This window comes from Parasteatoda tepidariorum, chromosome 2, assembly GCF_982258835.1.
Source record: "Parasteatoda tepidariorum strain Cologne lab strain chromosome 2, Ptep-v5.0, whole genome shotgun sequence".
Lineage (NCBI taxonomy): Eukaryota > Metazoa > Arthropoda > Arachnida > Araneae > Theridiidae > Parasteatoda > Parasteatoda tepidariorum.
In genome coordinates, this window is record NC_141756.1 from 69,677,072 (window position 1) to 69,700,894 (window position 23,823).

The following is a 23,823-nucleotide window of genomic DNA, read 5'->3' on the forward strand; positions in this document are numbered from 1 at the left end:
CATGGCTATAAAAAGTTAATTTAATAATAAGAATAATATAAATATGTGTCAAAATTTACTTAAACTTTTTTTAGTTTTTAAGAACTTTTTTTAAAATATTTGGGGAGGCAAAATACATTTAATGTAAGCTTTACAACTTTGAAATATATGAGCAGTCAAAGAACTCTCCTTTCACATGAATCTTTCCACCATAAATTTTGAATGGAGTTTATTGGACACATCATTTATTATTTATTTTATTGATTGCTCAGCAGCTGCAAAAAGCAATTTTTTCATGAGAAAGATCCAAAAAATATAAATATTACTTATAAAAAGAGCAATATAACTAAAATGATCCGATAGGAACATAATATATTTATCTATTATATATAAACATTTATGATGCATTATAATGTAATTTCAGATATATTTATGAAACAGTATCTTACACAGAATTTTTTTTTCCAATTATATTAATGAAACTCATGACTGTACATGCATGTTTTATTTTTAAAAAAAGTAATAATGGAAAGTTCTAATTTAAAACTGAAAGAAAGAGAAAAAAACAACATTTGTTTTTAATACTTTAAACATAGGATTTATAGTTGCATGCCATAATAAAGAAAACATACTTTGGGATAAAAATTCTATTAAATTAGTTTTAAAAGTCTTTTCAAAACAATTCCAGATGAATCTTTTCTTACAAATATATTTTTTAAATAATTAATAGACTATGAAATGGATAAAGAAATTTTTATTTCTCTTTTCATAACAATATTACTTTCATGCTTTTCAAGAAACATGTCACATTTAAAAAATACATCTGCTTAATTACAAATATTAAGTAATAATTGGTCCAAGGTATTGTTAATTTAATTCCAAATTTTTTTTTCTTCAAAAATATCAGAAATATATAAACAATAATGCAACAAATTCTAACTTATGTAAAATAATGTATAACATTAACGAAGTAGATACATTTAATTATTAACAATGTTTAAAACTATTATCTTAACTTTTTATTTCAAAATATTTCAAGTACCAAAATAATTTTTGCTGTAAATTAAAATAAATCATACTTTTTTTAATTTTTTGTATAGAGTGCTTTTTACTTATAATGCCTTTTTGTTACAAATGTTGAGGATATTTCCATATCAAGAAATGTTTAAGCCAATTGAAATTTACAATTTACTAAGTGCCCTGCATTTAAAATAGATTTTAAAAATTAAATAAGTGGTCTGCTGGAAAAGGCTACCAGTTAAACCTCCAATTTAGTCCTATTCTGAGATGTTCTTTTAGTTATTGCATGCAATTGCTAAAATTTTGGGGACCATTCTGATGCAGGTAGCAATATGGAAATTTTTGCCATCTGTTTAAGAACTACAAACCAAAAGTTACTAAAATTTTTATGCTATGATTTCCAATAACGCACTGAAAATTATAACACACAAAATTTGGTACTATTGCTTATCAATACACTGCATTTTTCTGCCTATTTACTGTGCATTTGAAAAAAAAATTTTTTTGTTGAAATCATAGCAGTTTTTCATAGTGGTACAGCTAGAAAAATTTTCTGAGAATATTTTATAAAACTCAGTTAAATTTTTTTTTAGAGAGAAATGATTAATTATATACCTATAGTATCATTAAACATCTCCATAGCATTAGTTTGTCAAGTTAACATAAAATAACTTATTCATATAACAATAAACTCAATAAAGTCTTATATTTAAGTAGATAATAGCTTAAAAAATAATAAAAATACGTAAATTAATGGTAAGAGTTATTTCAAAAGACACATAATCTTCTGCTGATAGTCTATTTTAAATTGTTGACAATATAATTTACACAATACTGTGTAAAAAAAGCAAATAAAACAAAGATATAACACCCATGTTTCATGAACACAGTGGTTTCAAGCAATTTGTGCAAGTTGCAGAAGACACATCAATCTGTTTTACAAACAGTTAACATACTGGAAAACACCAGCTTATTACAATGTCTTAATAACACTGTTTTAAAAATCAGTGAAGTCACAAAAATATTAATTTACTAAGATGTACATAAAGAATATTGATATTAACTTAACAAACCATAACAATACCAAGTCAGTTAATTTAATTAAGTATGAAAATAAGAAAATTAAGTATGAAAATAAGAAAAAAAATTATAATAATTTCCCCAAAATTTGTTCACAGATGGATTTAAGTATTGAAATTGAAAAAATGAAATAAAGTCAAATAAATCTCATGTTCCTCTGTTTGGCAGATCTTTGACTTTATAAATTCTAACAAGCCAATGTTCAGTGGTATAAACTTCTTCCAAAACATCCAACTCAAAATCTTTATTACCTATTTCAGCGTTTCGTACACGATCATAGCCGGGAGGTTTACCAGCTTCTGTATACACAGAACCAAATCGATAGTAGCATAACTTGTACATCAAGCATTCGAGAAGTGTTTTGGATCCTTCTTTATCCACTCTAAACTCTCCAGATTTTGTATAATAATCATTTTCTTTAATGTGTTTACCACGTTCTGTACTACCACCAATTCTAACCATCCACAAGAACTTATTTATATCATCTGATGAATAACCGGTCAAACCGCCGAAAATTACAAGAACGTAGTTGACATCCAGTTCTCTCATGATTTCATAGGCTTTATCTTCAGTGGAAGCCATAGCTTGACCAACTCTAGATATATGAGTGTTGTTCCAGGTGTTATTATCAACTAATATAGTGCGATTTGCCATGGCTGTGATTTGATACCCATAATCCCACCAGGACATAACCTTTGCATCTTCAGGTGTATTGTGACGCAGCCAGTAATAAGCCTCACGGAAATCATCAAATATAATTCTGGATCCATCGTGGCTTCGAGCAGCAAGAACTATAGATGGAGATGAATATGCTTCCGTAGTTACCCATGTACAATGTCTGACATAGGAATATAGAAAAACGAGCATCATGCAAATAAATGAAACCGAAACTTCTTTTCGCTTGAAATATGTATTGTCGTGACGTTTCAATTTTTTTTCTGGTTGAGGAACATCAATTTGCTTACAGTAAGTAGTAAGAATAGAGGAAACACCAATTCCAGATAAGATGCACATTACCGGAGCTAAAACCAACATCAACCGAACCATGACACCAGCAAAGTAAATGCTGGTGATGCCATACAGAATTATGAAAATATTAACATCCGTCAGTTTAGTGAAACAGTAATAAAGTCCAACAGGAAATAGGAAGACTAATAACTGGAGATCAAAGTAAAAACTGGACCATGATGTAGGCTGATGTTCAGAAACAGAAGCTATGATAGGAATGTTATTTTTGGCATAGGAAGGATCAAGAAGGGAGTAAAACCGACCAGTCCATGGTGAAATTTTACCAGTAGCAGTCAGGACAGCACCAACAATAACTACAATTACAGCACAAAGTGTAAAAGTAGCTTTAAATAAAAGTTCAGCATCTTCACGTTTCAAACGTGATCTTATGTAATCAGCAAATGCATGAAGTTGACATAAGCCAAATACACCCAAAGCAGCCATATGTTCACTTGATTGTACAGGTTGGAAACCCACAAAAGATATCTGCATTGACAGTAAGGTGCCTAAACAATACAAGACACTATATGCTATATAGACTCGATGGGAGAAGCGGCCTGTGACCATTAGCACCAAAACATGTAATGGAATTAAATTTATTAAAAACACATAACCACCCCAAGATGAAACCATGTAGAAGTAAGCCACACTGCACATAGCAGATGTATACACAGAACCGGTTTTAACGGCTTTTATCCAAAGGTAGTATGTCAGAAGCATGCAGAAAATTGCTATACCTTCATTATCATATGAACCAGCTACTGACCTTGAAATATAACCAGGAACAATTGATATCATAGCAGCAGCTATCAAACCAGATCCTGCATCAGACAGTTCTTTGGTAAGAAGGTAAGTAATGATAGTGGTAAAGCTTGAAAACAATGGAGCCAAAAAAACACAGACATTACGAATGTCAACAGTTATATTCAAGAGCTGAAGAACATGGTGTATCACTGCAGATGTCATCATGAGACCTGGATAGATGGTACCACCTATGATCCTCCCCAGAGGATACCAAGCTCTATCATCGAACCAATTATGAAAATTATAAAAACCATTTTCAGTTAAGTATTTAGTTGTTCGGTAGTTGAAGTACGGATCGAATTCATGAATAACACTCTCAAATCTAATGACAGAATACAGACGATTTGAAAATGATAACACGGATGCAATGGAGAGAATCAACATTTTTAAAAGTGTATCTTGCTTCTCCGGAGACATCCGTGCAAACCACATCGGTCTCTTATAAAGAGACGGCGCTTTGACATTGTTTTTATATTTTGCTGTTGCATCCATTTTTGTCAATTTATTTATCAAGTACTACAATTAATGTATATACTTTTGACAGCTCATCATAAAATTCCAAAACTGGAGCATCAAGCAAGTAAGCCGGTTCAGATTGTGATTGCTTAAAGTTACAGTTAATTAAGCGAAGTTATTGAATATATATAAGAGTTAAAAGATTTTGTTTGAAAGCAACTCAAATTGACATTTATTTGCATAATTTTTATTTCGATTCAGCATTTTAATTTAATTTCTTTATTTTTCAGTAAAGTTTAAATCAGGGGAGCCGAGAGATAAAATTTCTAAATTCCCACGAAGAATTTCTTCTTACTTCAACTTTTACCTAATTCACTAAACCAATCAAATTAGATGAATTTTGTTTATTTATCTCTGTCAAACACGCGTCTAACATGTGATTTCAGATTTTAATATTCACACTGTATCGAAGCCCTGCCGATTGATACAGGCAATTGAGTCAATTATAATTAAAATAAATTGATCTGGGAAAGTAAATTCATCAGTTATTGAAAACAATTGCAAAAGGTATTTTCTGTGTTTCGTATTAATTAGCGTTCTTGTATTAACATTCATAATAATAATAAATAACTAATTGTCTAAATATTACATATGCTAAAATAACCGGTTTACTGTCATAAATAAAAGAAATTTTAAATGAGCTACCGCATTCAATTAAGTATTAAATCGAGTCAGTAATTTCTTATTGCTGGTGTTAAGCAATGCGGAAACTGTTAAAAATTTTAAATATGTATTGTATAGTATTTGCATGAGTATATATTTTGAAAAATGGGCTTTTTGAATCTTTTTATGGTTTTATCAATGAGACACAACAGATTTGACATTTTTATTTAATTATTTTTTGAATAATGTGAAATGTACTATGAAGATGTGTTTTTTTTTTCAGTGAGAAGAGTAATTATCATTCTAAAACTTTGCATATTGCATATTCTTGAGAGTGTTATGAAATATTTAAAAAAAAAAATAAACATTATCACAATTTTTTAAAATAACAATGGTGCAGCTTCTTTGAATTAACTGTTTTATGAATATAAATAAAAACAAAAATCACATCAATTAGTTTTTTTTAGTTTTTGCATAATTTTTTTTACATTTACTTTAAATGTAAATTAATGTAGTTTTTTTTTCTGCCAAAGAGATAGTGAAGTTAAAAGTTAAGCTAAGAAATTTTTGATCACTGTAATAAGTTATTTTTAAGCATTAAGTTTTAACTGTAAGAAAATAGGAAATTTTCTGTCTTATTTTTTGCCATATTTTCTACAATCTAATTAAATTGCATGTATTGTATCATCGTTATGAGAAAAAATTGTATTTATAAAATTTTTATTCAATTTTTTTTGTCATTGTCAGTTTTAACTAAAGGCTAAAAGCTATTTTTTTATTATTAATGATCCAAATTAATCTGTAGATGTTTTTGCTTTAAAAAAGGTTTATCAGAGCAGAACAGAGTCACTTTTTTTTTACTCGTAACTAGGAACAGTAAAAAAATTAAGGAATGCAGCAAATGTGCCAAGTAGGTAAAAATCCAAAGAATTAAATGGGCTGGTCACATCATTCGAATGAACAGAGAGCGTTCGACAAACATAATCTTTTCGGCTCAGCCCATCGGATCAAGGCCCAAAGGTCGACCAAAGCTGAGATGGGCAGATTGCGTGGAACGAGACTTTTCAGTCTTAAAAGTCTCAAACTGGAAGATAACTGCCAGGCGGAGGCAGGCCTGGAGGAAGTTGATTGAGAAGGCCAGGGCCCACCCGGGGCTGTTGTGCCACTAAGGAAAGAAGGAAGTAAATGTGCAAACACAAAGATGTAAAAATAACTCAAAATATTTTGAACTTTGCTGCTACAAAAGCTGTTGGATCAAATATGATGAAATTTTTTATCAAGCACCAAAGACTATGAGAAAATAATGAAAAATATATGTAATACTTTAGAAAATTGTAAACATTAAAAAAAAAAAAGATTTCAGTTTTGTAATAACGTAATAAAAAGGAATATTAAATAAATTATCCTAAGAAACTGAAGCGGTAAGATATTGTCTGATTGAAAACTTCTTTTACTTCAAAAATGTAGGAATATGAAATAACTGTGTATTTTCTTATTTGTATATTTTGATATTTGTATATTATTAAAGCGAATGAAGTTTTCAATCAGATAAAAATGAACAGCTTTGTAAATGTAAACAAGGAGCCTTTTTTTTTTTTTTTTTTTTTTGCTAAATAAATTCAAAATTTCCTGGTATTTTTTCTCCTAAGTAAATGTCATTGTTACCTTAGTTTTCTCTTTTTATTTTTTGATTAATAATATCTGAGCATGTAAGATCAATCACGTTTTGACTAACCCATTTTTGCTTTGATGAAATTTAGTGTGAAGAACTCAAATGACAAAGCTATTCCACCAATTTTAAAATTAAAATTTTAATAAAAAATTGCAAGACTTGCATACATGTTAACTTTTTTCTTTCTCGTAGTTTAATTAATTCAGGTACTATTGCAAAGCTAAGAAATAGATATTTCAGTCCATGGTTAGGTCAAAATATAACCCCCACCCTAAAATAAAAAGTCAATTATATGTATTATTGCCCTAACACTTTCTTACTCAAGTACACAGTTTTTGCTCGTTAATTATTTCGACACAACAGAAATAATTACTTATCATAAGTGTTCTGTAGACCAAATTTCATCAAAACCGAAAATGGGTTTACCAAAAAGTGATTGATCTGACATGGAATAACTCATATACATGTATTTTTCAATTCCAGGAAATTGTTTCTCATGGTCTGAAACGAATCCCTTTGATATTTGTTACAATTTGCTCCAGCAGTTTCAGTGATTAGAATCATGAAAAAATTATAATAGATCTATAATTTTAAAATAAGAGTGAAGGGAGAGCAAAAAATTTCATCTTCATATCATTTTTGATTTTCGTGCTAGAAGCAAATTTCATATCTAATGGATATAAAATATACTAATTTAAGAAAGAAAAACGATCTTTTTTAAAATGACACTTAGATTTAAGAAATTTTTTAGGATTCAGTTTTTGACTAAATTTTTGCTGTTACACAATAAGGGAATAGGTATCAAAATAACAGAATTTTGTTATTACAGACCGAATTTAATTAGAAGGTAAGTGATAAATTTATCTTCAGATTTTGCTATTGGCAAAATAAAATTATTTTGCTAATGATTTTATTTTTATAACTAGATTAAACTTCTAGGTATCCTCTTGATTTTTCTACTATTTTGTTTTATTATTCTTCTCTTCCCTTTTATTTTTGCCTCAGACTTAGTATCTAGCGCTATATGATTTTGTTACGTTAAATACATGTTCATGTATACATTTTACTTTGAGTTTGACACAGAATCATAATCATATCAGGTTGTTGAACTATTGGTATGTAGATACTAGTAATGTATTAGATTTATCATCATCTATTAACAACACTGACTATAGTAAAATTGTATAAACCAGAGTTTATCTATTTTCTTTCTTTCGTTCAGTCAGAAGTAAAATTATTAATTTTTCATGATGTCTCTTTTTCATTCTAGTGAGTAAATAATAATTTTTCATACTTTTTATATAGTTTTAAAAAGAAATGTAACAGATATTTTATATCTTGCTATTTTATATAGTTGTTTTCTAAATTATAATTTAAAAAAGATTAGGAAAAAATGCGTAGTTAGTATTATTCACATTTATCTATAATAAAAATGTTATTGTTGTTGTTGTTACTTTACGTCGCACTAGAGCTGCACAATGGGCTATTGGCGACGGTCTGGGAAATATCCCGGAGGATGATCCGAAGACATGCCATCACAATTTTGATCCTCTGCGGAAGGGATGGCACCCCCGCTTCGGTAGCCCGACGACCTGCGCGCGAAGTCGAGCACTTTACGGTAGCACAGTTTAACGAGGACCAATACCGCACATCCTCGGTCCCTACGCAGACTGATCCAAGTGGTCACCCACCCGCACACTGACCGTAGCCAGTGATGCTTGACTTCGGTGATCTGCTGGGAACCGTGTCTTAACGATCAGTCCACTGCGGGACTAAAAATGTTAAAGTTGATGTTGGGATGCGTTAAGAATGTGAATATTTTTTTAACGTATCCCATGCAAAACAACACCGATTATATTTAATTCTGTATGTTTTAATAAAAGTTCCTAGAGTATGTTTTTTATTCATGTTTTCTTTTGGATTTTTATGACATTTATGATTTTATATATTGTGTACAAGGATTCTTATGCTTTTTGAAAAGCTTTGATATTAAATTTTAAGAACATATAGATTTATAGAACGTTTAGATTTTGATGATATAAATTATTAAGGTTTTGATGGTATAAATTGACACATAATTTATTTATTTTCTTAAAAAAAAAAAATTACTTTTTAAAAATTCGATTTCTTAAAAACTGTTTGACCAATTTCGCTCAAATTTCCTATTTTGCCATTTAAAATTGCCTTCTCTAAAATGATGTAAAAATTTGTATACCTTACAATCCAATTTTTTTCGACTATTATTAAATAAAGTAATAAAAAATAATAAATATTTACTAAAAATTATCTACGGATGAACAAATTTTATAACTGTGTACAAAAATTTTTCGAATTCGCTTATAAAGTCCCCGAGTTCTGGCAAAATGTGCAAAAAAGTAAAATTAACAGAAAGGGGTGAAAACTTTTTACCGCTCTCCTGACCAAAGTATTGGGACCATATTTCCCGGATTGCGGCTACTCCCTATTTTTTGAGGATCAGGAATCCTAATCCGTCGAAAAAAAGTTATGTTTATTTAGAGAAAGTACTTTTTTGTGTCTAATTTCATTACTTAAAATTTCGTCTGTTCTAATTTATTAGCATATTTGAGGTCACCCGCTCGAACCATTAAGATTGAGTCCTGGAACGCAAATAGCCGATCATTAGATCAAAAGTTATTCAGGGTTGTCCATTTTTTCTTTTGTGCGCTGTATATCCAGTACTGGATCAAACACATTGTAAAATTGATTTGTAAAGGTTATATTTTTTAAGCTAACAATAAGAAATCCAAAGCTTCTGGAAAAAAATGTACAGGGAAAGTTGAAATACCTCATTCTTTCAAAAAATAAAAAAAAGAAGTTTTTTTATTTATTTTTAAATGCATGCATAATTAATTTAAAAAATAAATCTGTTAATTTGGTAAAATCGGTGTAGGAAGCGAGTGAGCTCACTTTTAATAACTTATGTGGGTGAAAATGAATTTTTCTATGAAAGGTTTCTCCCACGTTATAACGTCCTCTTTACCCTTTGACGCAGATTTTTTTAAGCATATTTTTCACACTTTTTTCATTATTTTGTATTAATGTAAGTTAAAAATATTTTATTTAGGATTTTAATAATGTACATTTCTGAAATACAGCGTGTCTTTTATCTGAGTTAAAGGTCTAAAGATGTAGACTCTGAAATAATAATGAACAAACTCATCATTACATTTTAATTAAAAGAGAGTTTATTATATTATGTGAATATTTATTTACTTTTTAAAATTAAGGTAGAACGTGAAACAACTTTTAAACAAATTAGTATAGAAATCGCAAACTGTTTTATAAACTGTTAATATTTATGGCTAAAAGTTTCAAATTAATTTGTTAAAAATTAAAAAAGAAAAAAAAAAAAAAGAAAGTTTGTATTTTAAAATAAGAAAGGATTTGCATCTGACTTCCTATTGTTAAAAACGTTTTGCGAATTATATCAAGTAGTATTTTATTTACGTCACACGTCGTTTATTGCGTCGCTAAACAATGGACTATTGGTGATGGTCTAAGAAACATCCCTGAGCATGTTCCTAACGCATTTCATCACAATTTTGATCCTCTGCAGAGGGGATGACTCTCCTACTTTATTAGCCCAATGACCGGCTCGCAAACTTAGGAATTTAACGGTAGAACACTTTAACAAGGACCGATACCGAGCACTCTCGTTTCCTTTGGGGGTTGCCAATGAGGCTCAGTGGCGTACGCAAGGGAGGGGTTTTGGGGTTTAAACACCCCCCTTGAGCTCAGACAAAATGGCAAAAATAAAAATTTTAGTAGAAATTATGCGAGCTATTCTTTTTTAAGACAATATATTTTTATTTGCCTTATGCCTACTTTTTTTTTCTCACGGTATTTCTCAGAGTACTGAAAAAACATTTACTATAATAGGGTTGTACTTTTGAAACCAAATTCACGTGATACTGTTACGGACTGGTTCCTTTCTGTCCTGCCAGTATAGTTTTCGAGACTGGCTGTCATTAGCGAGATCTTTACGCGATGATTCTGGAATCCTAGACGTTCTGTCGTCTTTGAGACAATTCCAGAATTTTGGAGATGCGGTGAAAAATTATATAAAAGGGGGAACGGAGTACAGTGGATGATGTAATATCAAATGATAAGGGGTCCCCTTAAAATGGATTTTTGAAAATAAATTTTAAAAAATTAAGAAAAACAATGATTTTTTTTTAAAAAAAATCAATTTTAAATATATAATAATTTTTTTTCAAAATGTTATGATTAAAATTTAGTTCTAATTTAACAAAATAAAGTAAAATTCAATTTATTATTATTTATTTTAATTTTAAACATGCTTTCTGAAATGAAAAGATATATAAGTACTTTTATATTAGAATAAATAAAAAATATACGAGAAAAACAACTTAATCGAAGGGCCCCAAAAGTTTGAATGGCCTAGGTCCCCGCGTACGCGCCGGCCCTGAGCATAGCATTTATTTCTGTGCCAATATATATATTTACTGTTCTTGGATCTTTAGGATGTCAAAACGTAAGAATTTAACAATTTTTAATTATTTTGAGAAAAAATCACGACCTGAAATTAGTGTGGTGACAGCATCTAGTATCAATGTAAGTTTTTCTGTTGTACAGAAATGTGATACTTCCGTTGAAGAAAACGTTTCTAGCATAACAAAATCTGATGAATGTGAAAGTGGCCCTCAAAGTGTTACTTCCCACCCATATGACATTGGACTTTTTTCAGAAGATATTACATTATGTTCTTAAACTTAAAAAATCAAATCAAAATTTAACTAAACAATGTTGTCTAAATAAAAAGTAGAAATTGTCTAGCTGTCTAAATTAGGGAAATAATAGTGCTTTATTACAGACTCGAATTTCTTTTAGTAGTTTCAGAAAATTATGAACACCCCCCTTGAAAAAATTCTGCGTACGCCACTGATGAGGCTCGACTTTGGTAATCTACTAGAATTCGTGTCTTACGATTAGTCCACCGTGGAATCAAATATCAAGCAAATTAAGAACTTGTTTGGGTTTTCTATCGTTAACATAACGAAAATATGCATTATTTGCACCAGAGATAAATTGGGTGTTTGGGAAATGTTTTTGGAACTTGAAAATCTTTGAAATAAAATCTTGAACTTGAAATTATATAAGAACAATTTTTTTTTTTCATTTTCAAAACATAACTTGATAATAAGTGAAGAAGAATATGTGATAACATTTATTTAATATTTTTATAATTCTTTGGATATATTTTTGTTAAAAATGTCTTATTCATCTTCCAGATAATTTTAATATTGTTATAGCAATCATGTTTCGATAATGAATTAAATATTCAATGTTTCGTTTTCTGATTAAATAATCTTCAGACGATTATGAAAAAAATAGTGGATTTTCGCTGATTCTTAGTTTTAAGTCTTTTGCAATAAAATAAGGAACATTAAAGCAGTTTCTTGATAACAAATTGTTTATCACAATATTTCCAAAGCAGAGCATAATTCGAATGCTAACTTAAGATTTTTCTTTTATATTAGATTATATAAATTATATTTGATTTATAATAGCATTTATACTTTGTTTGCAGTTATTATTTTATTTTAATCTCTAATTTTATATGTTAAGATCTAAGTTTGTCAATAGCATGATACATAATATCTTAAGTATATTGATGATAATTTTTATTATCGATACGAGATACTTTTGTGAATAATTTGCATTGATATTTGTCCTTCAAAACTCTTTTTAGATGCCACTATGATACACTGTTTTAACAATGAGCGTATCTGATAAGATATGTATTTTTATTATGCTGATATATTTTAACATTTTCTTCAAACGTGTTAAGAACTACTTGCGGAAGTTATATGATAAAATGTTCTACTTGATCAGATTATTGAACTTACTTTTCTGTAGTTTTTGATAAAATTATCTTGATATGTTTAAATAAAAAGATAATAAAATAGGACCTTGGAGTTTCTGAATAGCCCTGAATTGTGTTCAGTAGCAAGAGTTGCTAAAATTAAACGAGTATTTTTATTTAAATTAATTTTCAATCTGTTGATTTCTATGTTATAGATACGACTTCAGGTGAGCTAATTTATTTTCCTAAACTTAATTTGGATGCATCATGCATGAAACATTACGTCATTCATGATTTTTTCTATAATCATTTAAAGTAATACCAAATTGAAAATATTACAATAATTGTAGTTTTTATTTAAATTTTTCAGTTAGTAGATTTCTACCTAAAGATACAACTTCAGATTAGATAACTATAACCTGCTAAACTTTATTTGGTCTCATTATTACGTGAAACATAATATCATTTATATTTATCTTCGAAATTTTTCTATTAATTTAAAAAAAATCCAAATTAAGATTTTACATTAATTACTGTTTTTTTTTAAAAAATAAATCTTCAAATTTCTTCATTACTGAATATAAGATATTTGCCACTTGTTAAACTTGATTTGGCTGCACCATTGAATGAATCATAATGTCATTCATATTTTTTTTCTTAGAATTTTTCTGTATTCTTTTAAACTAATTCAAAACTGAAGTAAAACCAAATTATAGTAAAAACATTTTAGGTGAATTTGATGAAATCGCATTTAACTTGTGTATCAACACCAGGAAGCTTTTTACAGAATTTAATTTTCCCATTGGAAACTGTCTTATTTAATGATTTTGTCGGAAAAACAATGCTTTATGCATATAACTGACTTATGCATATTCAAGAACTTTAAATGTTAGTGCTTTCAGAATGTTACTTAAACTATACTCTTTAATTATTATTAAACTGTATGCAATCGATAAAAAAGGTGTTTTTCTTCTGTAATATCTATGATTAAAGAAATCACACGATAAAAAACAGTATTTTTTTGTCTTTAATCATAGCAATGCCGTTTTAAGTATTTTGTAAGTAAAAGATAATTAACTTTTTTATTTTTTTATTTTTTTTAAAGCCCAAATTTTAGACTTTGTTTAGTTTAGTTATAACTTCGTTATAGAATTGCACGAGCAGTGAAAATAACCTGAAAAACCATTTCCCTTACTTGGGAATTACACTTGATTGATCTTCTATACAACAGTGCTTAGATTAAATAAACGTATCAGAATCGATTCACAATCATCCCCCCCCCCTAAAAAGTTCGCACTTTCTTTATACTGATAACATTTGCGGTGAAAATGACCTGTAAAACTGTTTTCCTGCTTACGCTACTCCGATTGACCTGCTGTAAAATAATGGAGGATTAAAATTAGCGTATCAAACTCAATTCCCAACTTTTGGAAGCTTTTTCCCCTAAAAAATTCGTACTTTCCTTTTACTAATAAGAATTGCGGTGAAAATGACCTGTAAAACTGTTTCCCTGCTTACTCTATGCCAGGTTGACGAACCTATGGAGGGATAAAATTAGTTTCACATTTTTCTGAAACATATTATTTTCCCAAAAATTCGTATTCTCCATTTACAGGTAACATTTGCAGCGCAAACTACCTGTAAATCTGTTTCCCTGCTTTATCTGCAATAATACCGGAAAACGCTCTCGGAGGTGAATGGATGACAATGGCTCTTTCTATAATAGCCAAGTTTTATGTATCAGATTTGAAAAACATTTCAGATGTTCTTTTTAAAATTTGATTAACTTACTTAATTTCCGAATTTTAATTCGATACATTTTATTTCACAGAATTTCGCTCATATAATGAATAGTATATGCCTTTTAAATAATTTAAGTGATTAAAGTCATTTTAAGCTAATTTTCGTCACAAATTCTTTTAAAATAAATGAATTATTGAAACAATTCAAATTTTTCAACTGCTCTCGTAAAGAAATATTCGACTCTAATTTTTTAATTTGTGTAGTATTTAGTGTAGTAGGTGAAACAAAGTGAAATATTTTTTGATATTTTGTTGTGATATTACTAAGTTTTATTTTTTTTTAAATTTATAAATTAAAAATGTTGATAGTGCGTTAGTTTTTACCTAATATTTTTAAATAAAGAGCGCTATTATTTAAAAATGAATAAGAAATAACTGAAAAATTTCTCTTTTTTTTTTAAATAGATTTTCAATGGACGCTATAAAAAGTAAACTGAGTGCTTTAAGAAAAGAGTTTGGTGACGTTCAACCTGTAGTTGCTGTTTTAAAAGTAAGTTTTTAATAGATATTGTTGACAAAATTTATAAATATTTGGTAATGATCTTTACTAAATAATATAATTTTATTATATAAATTTATTGTAGTTAATTATATTTTTTATAATTATAATTAATTATATTTTTATAATTATAATTAATTATATTTTTTATAATTATTATAGTTAATTATATTTTTTATAATTATTATAATTAATAATTATAATTAATTAAGTTTTTTTATAATTATTATAATTAATAGTTAATTATAATTAATTATATTTTTATAATTATTATAATTAATAGTTAATTATAATTATTATATTTTTTCTAATTATTGTAATTAAATATAATTTTATTATATAGGTAAATGAAGTGGGTATTAGCATCCCTTCTAATGCAATAAGAGGGACTTTAGAAGCAGTTGGTGTTTCTTTAAAATCCGTTGCAGTAAATACGGGAGATAATGATTCTTGTGTAAGTATATTGTTTCATAAATATTGTTATTAATTAAATGCAACATTTAAAACCATAAATAATAAGCGTTCTTATAAAAAAAAACAATTTGTATAACAATGTGTATTTATTCTAAAATATGTAAGCGTTAGAGAATTTTTATAATATCTACACATTAATATGTATTTTTAATTATCATTTTCTGAAAACAATAAACTTCTACCATTTCGCTTTTGAATTCATGCTAAATAGTAGGATATTGTTTCCCTGCAGCAAGGCTTGAGGTAATATCGTAATAAGGTGAAATTTTTGGTACTTTAAACTGTTCCTTAGTATTGTTTTCAGATGGGTTAGCAAGTTTCATTCATTTCTTCTAGATAGACACAAAACACAAAAACATATTTCTTGTGTTGTCATTATACTGTCACAAACTCTTGATAGGTTTAAAAATTTCTTGTATGAAGTTATATTTTCCTATTTTAGTAAAGTTTAATTTCAATCAAAATTTTTGAATATTTATTGTCCTGAAGTTGTTTTTGTTTAACTACTTTATTGAAGTATACATTATTTACGGGAAATATATTAGGAACTCATCAAATATTACTTAAGAGTTTAAGCGAGTTACTTAGGACGCTAAATTGTTTTATCATTAAAAATCTTGTGAAAAATAGCGAAAATTATTGAATTTTGGAAAAATATCTTAATAATGGGTTTGTGAGTTGCCTTTTTTTCTGATAAGGAAGAGGAAGTCCAAAATTACCTTAAGACATGCTATGTTTACATAAGGTTTGATTGGCTCTTAAGAATTTTCTGATAATCATGCATATCTTTATTTTAAGACCAATTATCCATTGATGGCATTTCTATTTTATTTACGCTATTTTAGCACTGTGATATTTTTTTCGTGCTCAATATTGACTTTATTTTTTTGTAATTCATTAATAATTTTTAAACAGGCTTTACTATAACTGCAAATCATAGTTCAATTAAATTAAGATTTAAAATGGGACAAATATTTTTTTATTTGTTATTTATTTCTTTACATCAGTATGGTTTCAATGTAAATTATAAAATGCTATTTAAACTATGCTTTTATTTATAGGTTTATGATGCAATCACACAGCTGAACAGAGATTCAAGCATTCATGGAATTCTAGTTGAGGTAAAACGCGCAAAAATATATATTTTTAAAATTTAGTTAAAAGTTGTTGTATTCCTTATAATTAATGTCAACCAATTCAATGAATAATGACATATTTTATAAGTTTAATAATATCTTTAAAACTGAAATAAGTTTTCTTAAGCGAATCCAATTGAAGATTGAAACTGATTTAAGCAAATTAAGAAAATAACAAGGAAAATAATAATAAGTCAAAATGGAAAAGCGCTAAAAGCAGCTAAAACCAAATTTGTCTTATTTAAACAATTTAGAAAGTTAGAAACACAAATCAAACAAAAAAAGAAGAATTTCTTGAAAAGAAAAAGAAGAGGAATAAAAAATTGCTTGAAAATTTGTCTTATTTAAACAATTTAGAAAGCTTGAAACACAAATCAAACAAAAAAAGAAGAATTTAATGAAAAGAAGAAGAAGAAGGAATAAAAATTGAATAGAAGAAGAATTGCTTGAGTTGTGTTTTTAACTTTCTAAATTGTTTTAGACAAATTGGTTTTCGCGCTTTCCATTTTGACTCATTATTATTTTAAATGTTATTTTCTTAATTTGCCTTTTATTGTTGCTGTTTTTGCTAACATACATAACTTGAGAAATTCTTCTTTTTTTTGCTTGATTTGTGTTTCTAACTTTCTAAATTTTTTCTTAAGCGTATTAATTATTTTAACTATATAAAAAATTTGTTATAAAGAATTAAGGCTCTTCCAGGGCCATTATTTGTAACATTTATTTTTATTTCGTTATATTATTAATATATGATACATTTTATATACATGATGTTTATAGTTACACTATGCTAGCATGTCATATTGAAAGCATAGATTACAATGAAATGGACAAAGGAAAAAAAAGATGATTTACGAGTCCCTTAAATGTATTATTCTTATTTGTTGTTCAATAAGGTTAGAAATAGGTATAAGGGGATAGGGAAAGCAGTGCGTTGATAATTTTTGTAGGAGCATAGATGATGAGGTTAGACAACAGTGCATTGATGAATGAAAATGATGAATACACTGATGATGAATGAAGCTAAGAAAAGGATATTATGTTGTATGTTAAAAGTGAAGCTAAGAAGGTATACACATTAACTCTCGCAAATTAATATTAAATGTGAAAAACACAAAATAGCTATCGAACTATGCGAATAATTAGTGAGAAATGTCAAAACCAGTTTGATTGCCCTCTACCTTAAGGCATTACTATTATTTATCTTTTAACTCTTTTCTGTTTCTGGCGATTTAGATTTCGAGAGTATTTTTGTTTTTACTTTTATTGAATATTCTTATTTGTTATATTTAAATTGTGCATACTAATTTGACTTCATATTTGATAAGTATTCAAAAAATTTGCATTAAGAGCGATATGATTCATAATGTCTTTTGACCATATTTTGGGGATAAATTGTGCTTGATGCGGTTAAGAAGCAATGTAAACTTTAATTGTATGGAGGCTAAGTTCTTCTGTTAAGATCTGAGCACTCTAGCTTATCGGAATGTGATAAAAATTTTGCTTGATTATTTTCTTTTAATAATAATATCGGTATAGATTTTGCTCACTTCGGTCATAAAAAGATTGAAACTTTTTTTTTCATTCAGCACTGACTTCCACTTAAAATTCTACTTTTCTAGTTAGTCAGAAAAATGATTAAAATTTTGATCTACAATAAATTACTTTTAGCGATAGCCTGATCATAAATTTTTCTTGTAGTGTCCAGAAAACAATCGACAACAAGATTTGAGAACTCCATCTTTTCAAAATTTTGATTGCATTATTCCACCCTCACAATTGAGTTGATTGCAACATATTAAAACAAAAAAAAATTTCTTTTTTGTATTCTGCTCTCTATAAATTAATTTAAAAAGGCCGGCTATTTTCAGCAATCACAGAAGTGTTCCCTCTTAAAGACCAGAAAGAATCTAATAGAATTATTTATTCGGAAAAGAATTAATTGTTAATTATATCACTAACTTTGAAAATATATATTGCTTATTCGATTCATTATCAAATAACATTGTATTCTATTAAATTACCATTTCTATTAAATTACCATTTATTATTACACTCTAGTTACCATATGATTTCTCTGGAGACCATCAAAGTTTGTTAGATTCAATTCTGCCTGCTAAAGACGTCGCTGGGTAAGGACAATTTTCTGAATCTAAACGAAAATGAATCTAAAAATTAAGCATTTTTTCTTTGAATCTGTCACAGATATTATTTTATAATCAGCAGGGAACAGATAGCTTTTAATGTTCTTAAAGTTTTTACTCTGTACTTTCAAACCCTAGAAGAAAAAAAAGACAAACTGATCTTTATAAACGTTATACATAATTAATAAAATGTTGGTTTTAAAGTTATACTTCTTCATTTTACTAGAGGGCATCTGGGCCTGCTCGTAATTTCTTTTCAAATTCGCAAATCTTTTCGGATCACTTCGCGATCGGGACTTCTTACTTTCGCTCTTTGTATTTCTGTGCCTGAGCCTCCAAAACTGATGACTTCCGCATCAATTTTATTCCATACCCGCGTTGAACAGCTGACCGGATTCTGAGCTTATGCCCTAACCCAGAAGACAAGAGAACTCCTGGGTCAAGCATTGCGACAAACTAGTCTTCTTGGACTACTTTTAGATGGGACTAACTAGCTTTTGTATTACATAATGGAGAGTAAAGCCACTAGAACCTCCCACGTTTAGCCCGAAGGCTAGGGGTTTCTTTGATCCGTCTACCACTGAGGGTATTTTGCATCAGCTCTGTGGTTGGTGCGAGCGGAGAGCAGAATTCCACACCAGCTACGACTGGGATTCGAACCTAAATGATCTCGTTGGGAGGTGAACGCCCTGCAAAAATACAATATTTTTTATTTAAAATTAAATTATAAAAATTGAATTTAGAATTTCTATAAACAACAGCGAGGTGCGTACTTGCCTTAAAAGTGCTTAATACAACTTAATTTAATAGCACCAGATTTAAGCAATCTGAAAAGTCCTTATTTTAGGTTTAAGGTTCATGAAAGTCCATACTTTTTCTTCGAAAAAGAGAGTTTGTGTAGAGAAATTTTATTTTTTTACTTTATTATTTTAAGTATATATATATATCTGTGTGTGTGTGTGTGTGCGTGCGTGCGTGTCAGGTATATATGCCGAGTTACTTCAAACTACACCATAATGCAATGATGTTGGTTATCATGAACTAATTCAATCAACCATATCATCAATAACAATAACAATAATATTTATTCTTCAATAATAACATGAGTCATATAGACTCTAACCACTTAGGTTCGAACCACACAGGTTCCAAGTTTTACCTAAAAACAACCAGTTTCACTTATAAACAAACATTAATTAACGAATAACAGATTCACTCAGAATCTTAACCACTAAGGTTACCAGTTTCCTCTAGAAACAATATCAACTGACTCTCTTCATTTACATCGAGAAAGTTCCAATACATTCCTGTTCCTGCGAGCGACATCTGGCGGGATAACATAGAGGCTGTTGTCTCGCTTATTACACATATATATATATATATATTATAGACAAAATGAAGCGTACTGTTCATTTTGAATGTGAGAGCTCGTGGCTTCAAAAAATTAGTATAATTCTTCTGCTTATAGTCTACGCTAAACAAAACTAAGCGGCGTATAAAAAAATAAACTTTGACCATAAATAAGTTGGAAACAAATTTTATTTTCTTTAATTTATATCAAAGACTACATCCCTTGTTCTCTGTTCGCCAACCATCGGAAGATATCGTAGATTTCAAATATTAAAATTTATAATATTGAAATAAAGCGATCTAATTAAAATAATATATATTTTTTCATTTAAATTTGGCTGTGGCTGCAAAAGACGGAAAAAAATACTTATTTTTTTTACAATTTTACAATTTTCATAAAAGAACACTGAAGTCTTAAAATTTTAAAAGGAGCCAAACTTTTTTTTCTTATCTTCTGTTGTCATAGTAGTACTTGACTGCAGAAATAAATAAATAAATATTTTACTGCAATTTTTTTCTCTTTATATTGAGAAATTCGAAACATTTCTTTATAAACTCTTTATTTATTACAAAACTAATTTGAAATTTAAGCAAAATGAAATGTTCTACACACTTTCATACACATCGATACCTGGCTGTAAAAATATTTCTTTTTTGGTATAAACAATGCAGTTCATTTTGCATGATTATTGAAAATTATGTGACTATAATAATAAATTTTTTAGGCTTTCTCGGGACAGTGTGAATGGATTTCTGCGGCGGCGCATTGATGCTTCCCAACATTGCTTTGCTGCTGCAACCCTCGAACTGATTAAAAAACTAAGTATGTTTTTTTTTTAAAAATTTTACTGCAGTGTTTTTAAAATAATATTTTTGTAAAATTATTTAAAATTCAGATATAATACAAGATAAGACATTAATATATAATTCGATTTTTAAAAGTTAATTCACGTTGAATTACTTAAATTTAATTTTGCAGATATGGTTCAATCAATGATGCTTCTCTATCTTTTAGGTTCTCCCAAAACATGCAGGTGGTAGAATTCTGGTATCACCTGTGCATCTTAAGCATATTTTATTTATTTTTCCTATTTGTTCTTTCTGTAAATATAGAATGTTTCTCATGGGGTTTACAGAACCTAGGGGAAAATTAGTTTTCTATCCCACATGCAACATGATGTCAGATTTAAGAGGCCTTTTCAAGACCATTTTAAGGTTTAAAATATGTAAAATACTGAAATCCAGCACTCTTGTCATTGGATTATTATATTTTACATTTAATAAGTTTTTGAAGATTTAAATAGTGCTTTTTAAAACAATATAACTCAATAGCTTCATGCATTTTCAATTTATTTGGTTTATAATTTAAGAACTACTAGAATTTAAGAACTTTTGGTTACTAGAATGTATGCTGACTGTGAAGTTTTATATTATAGAGCCATCAGCAATTCAGGGAAATATTTGCATTGTTGGATTAAAGAATCCTTCTGTCTTGTCACAAGTGCTTATCGAACATAATTCTGTAGTTACTGTTTGTCAAAGTTGCGATGAAAGGTTATCATCTATTGTGAGTTTATAAGTTGCTACTTCTCTTTTATGTTTTTATTTTTTTGATGAAATTAAATCTGTCATTTAATGTGGGCGCAACCAATGTTTGGTGAAAGGTTATACAATTAATTAAAAAATCTCTTTGTTTTATAAAAAGGAAACTCATTTAGCAATTTTATGTTAACTTAATTATTAATTCATTTTTATTAAATTTCCTCTAATTGTTTTTTCACCTTTTAGGTAAGTAATGCTGACGTCATCATATCAATTAGTTTAGCCTATGAGAAGATCAAACAATGGATGAAACCAAATTCAATTTTATTAAGTTGTTCTTTTGCTTCTACAGAAGGTAAATTTGCTTCAAAAAATTAACTGACACATTTCACTTATTATTTTTCTATTAATAATTTTTTGATAGAGAAATTGTTAAATAATAGCATTAGCTGTTATTATTGATGATTTTCTTTTTTAATTAACATCTACCAATTGCTAATTGATTGGATACATTTATATAGTGATCATAACTTCTCATTTAATAATGTGGCAGAGGAGAAATAATCTTAACTTCAGAATAAAAGTTAAAAAGTTACAAAAAAGGTTACAAAATTTTAAAATTTTGACTTAAATCAATTTTTTTAAGAAGTTAGATCATCAATACAAAATTTTTTGCAGTTTTAAAATCAATAAGTTTTTATTATATTTTGTTTCTTTCTAATTTATAGGTCTTAAAAAATTATTTGCTTTGCTAATGAAAGATGAACAAATTTTGTAAAACATGCTGTCATTTTTTTTTTCAAAATTTACTATGCAGAGTAAATTTAAAAAAAAAAAAAAAAAAAAAAAAAACGAAATGTTTTTATAAATAATTTAGTTCTCATAGCATTGTTCAGTCAAGGTTAAACTCAATTTTCTGAAGATTTACAATTTTGAAATATCTGAGCAACTTTTGATCTGCCATATTAATATTTTGTGTTTTATCTGGATGTTTTATCTTGTGTTTAAGATTATTTTTATAAATTATGAAGATTCATTTTTAAGTTTTGTTATAATATTTAAAAAAATATTACTGTAAACATTCAGCATTTTTGTTGTGATTTATTATCAAATTCTATTTTAGAAACTTTTATTTTTTATAAATATTTTAAATCTGATTTACTTGCTGTAATTTCAAAATAAAATTATTTTTGCAAATATGTTACACACTCATATATTTGCAATTTGAAAAAAAAAAAATCATGTCCCTATCACTCACATTGTTTAATAACATTCATCTCAAGTCTCATTAATTTTCACTTTCAAGCATATTTTTCTTAATTTTCATAATTCTTAACAATTTAATATGCATTTGCATAAATATTTTCTTATTATTATTATACAATGTTTTCAGAACAAGATTTGAATACTGAAAATCATATTGTCGTTTCTAATCATACATTTTATGCTGAAGTTGCAAAAGTTATTGCCAGAAATCTTCTTCAAAATATCAAAAACCTGTATGATGTAAGTAACAATTTTATAATTTTGTTCTATGCATTTTATTAAGGCATTTAATATTTTTAATTATTAAAAGTCAAATATCCTTTATATTTGTAAAAAATACAATGTTCAAATAATGATAAGAGAAAGCAATATATTATTTTTATAGCTATGTAATGTATGATACTTTATTGTGTTGTATGGTAAAAATTTAAAAAAAGCAAAGAAACTTTACATAAATACATAATTTTATTTGAAGTATTAAAATGTATTTAAAAATCTTAAAAGCAAGTTTTATGCAGTTATAATATTTCTTCAGTTGTATTCTCCTGAATTTGAATTTTGCACTTTATAATGTGTCTAAATTATATTTGAATGGAAACTATGTATTTATAAAATGCATAGAAAAGAAAGTTTAATGAGCTTTGTATACCAATAATCAGGGATCCAAAAGTACTGGATACCAGATGATCATGATGTCTAAAAAATCATGGTTAGTGGATAATCACAGACACAATCAATCACATTCATAGAAATCAGTCCCGCAGTGGACTGATCGTTAAGACAAGGTTCCCAGCAGATCACCGAAGTCAAGCATCACTGGCTACGGTCAGTGTGCGGGTGGGTGACCACTTGGATCAGTCTGCGTAGGGACCGAGGATGTGCGGTATTGGTCCTCGTTAAACTGTGCTACCGTAAAGTGCTCGACTTCGCGCGCAGGTCGTCGGGCTACCAAAGCGGGGGAGCCATCCCCTCTGCAGAGGATCGAAATTGTGATGGCATGTCTTCAGATCATCCTCAGGGATGTTTCCCAGACCGTCGCCAATAGCCCATTGTGCAGCTTTAGTGTGACGTAAATGAACT

General features: G+C 28.3%; 2 protein-coding genes across 2 annotated transcripts in view; one reads left to right on the top strand and one right to left on the bottom strand.

Moving 5' to 3' along the window:
- Positions 1-718: 718 nt before the first annotated feature.
- LOC107442166 (dolichyl-diphosphooligosaccharide--protein glycosyltransferase subunit STT3A) lies at positions 719-4,504 on the bottom strand. The gene has a single exon (XM_043039818.2). The coding sequence runs from the start codon at positions 4,381-4,383 to the stop codon at positions 2,227-2,229; it is 2,157 nt and encodes a 718-aa protein (XP_042895752.1). The 5' UTR covers positions 4,384-4,504; the 3' UTR covers positions 719-2,226.
- The window catches only part of pug (pug C-1-tetrahydrofolate synthase, cytoplasmic), a 40,201-nt gene continuing 20,830 nt past the window's right edge, over positions 4,453-23,823 (top strand). The window contains exons 1-9 of the mRNA XM_087157503.1: positions 4,453-4,471; positions 14,738-14,822; positions 15,175-15,285; positions 16,367-16,426; positions 18,503-18,573; positions 20,661-20,758; positions 21,372-21,502; positions 21,724-21,832; positions 22,871-22,983. Coding sequence (XP_087013629.1) covers positions 14,745-14,822; positions 15,175-15,285; positions 16,367-16,426; positions 18,503-18,573; positions 20,661-20,758; positions 21,372-21,502; positions 21,724-21,832; positions 22,871-22,983 — 771 coding nt within the window. The 5' untranslated portion in view covers positions 4,453-4,471; positions 14,738-14,744. The remainder of the gene's footprint in view (positions 4,472-14,737; positions 14,823-15,174; positions 15,286-16,366; positions 16,427-18,502; positions 18,574-20,660; positions 20,759-21,371; positions 21,503-21,723; positions 21,833-22,870; positions 22,984-23,823) is intronic.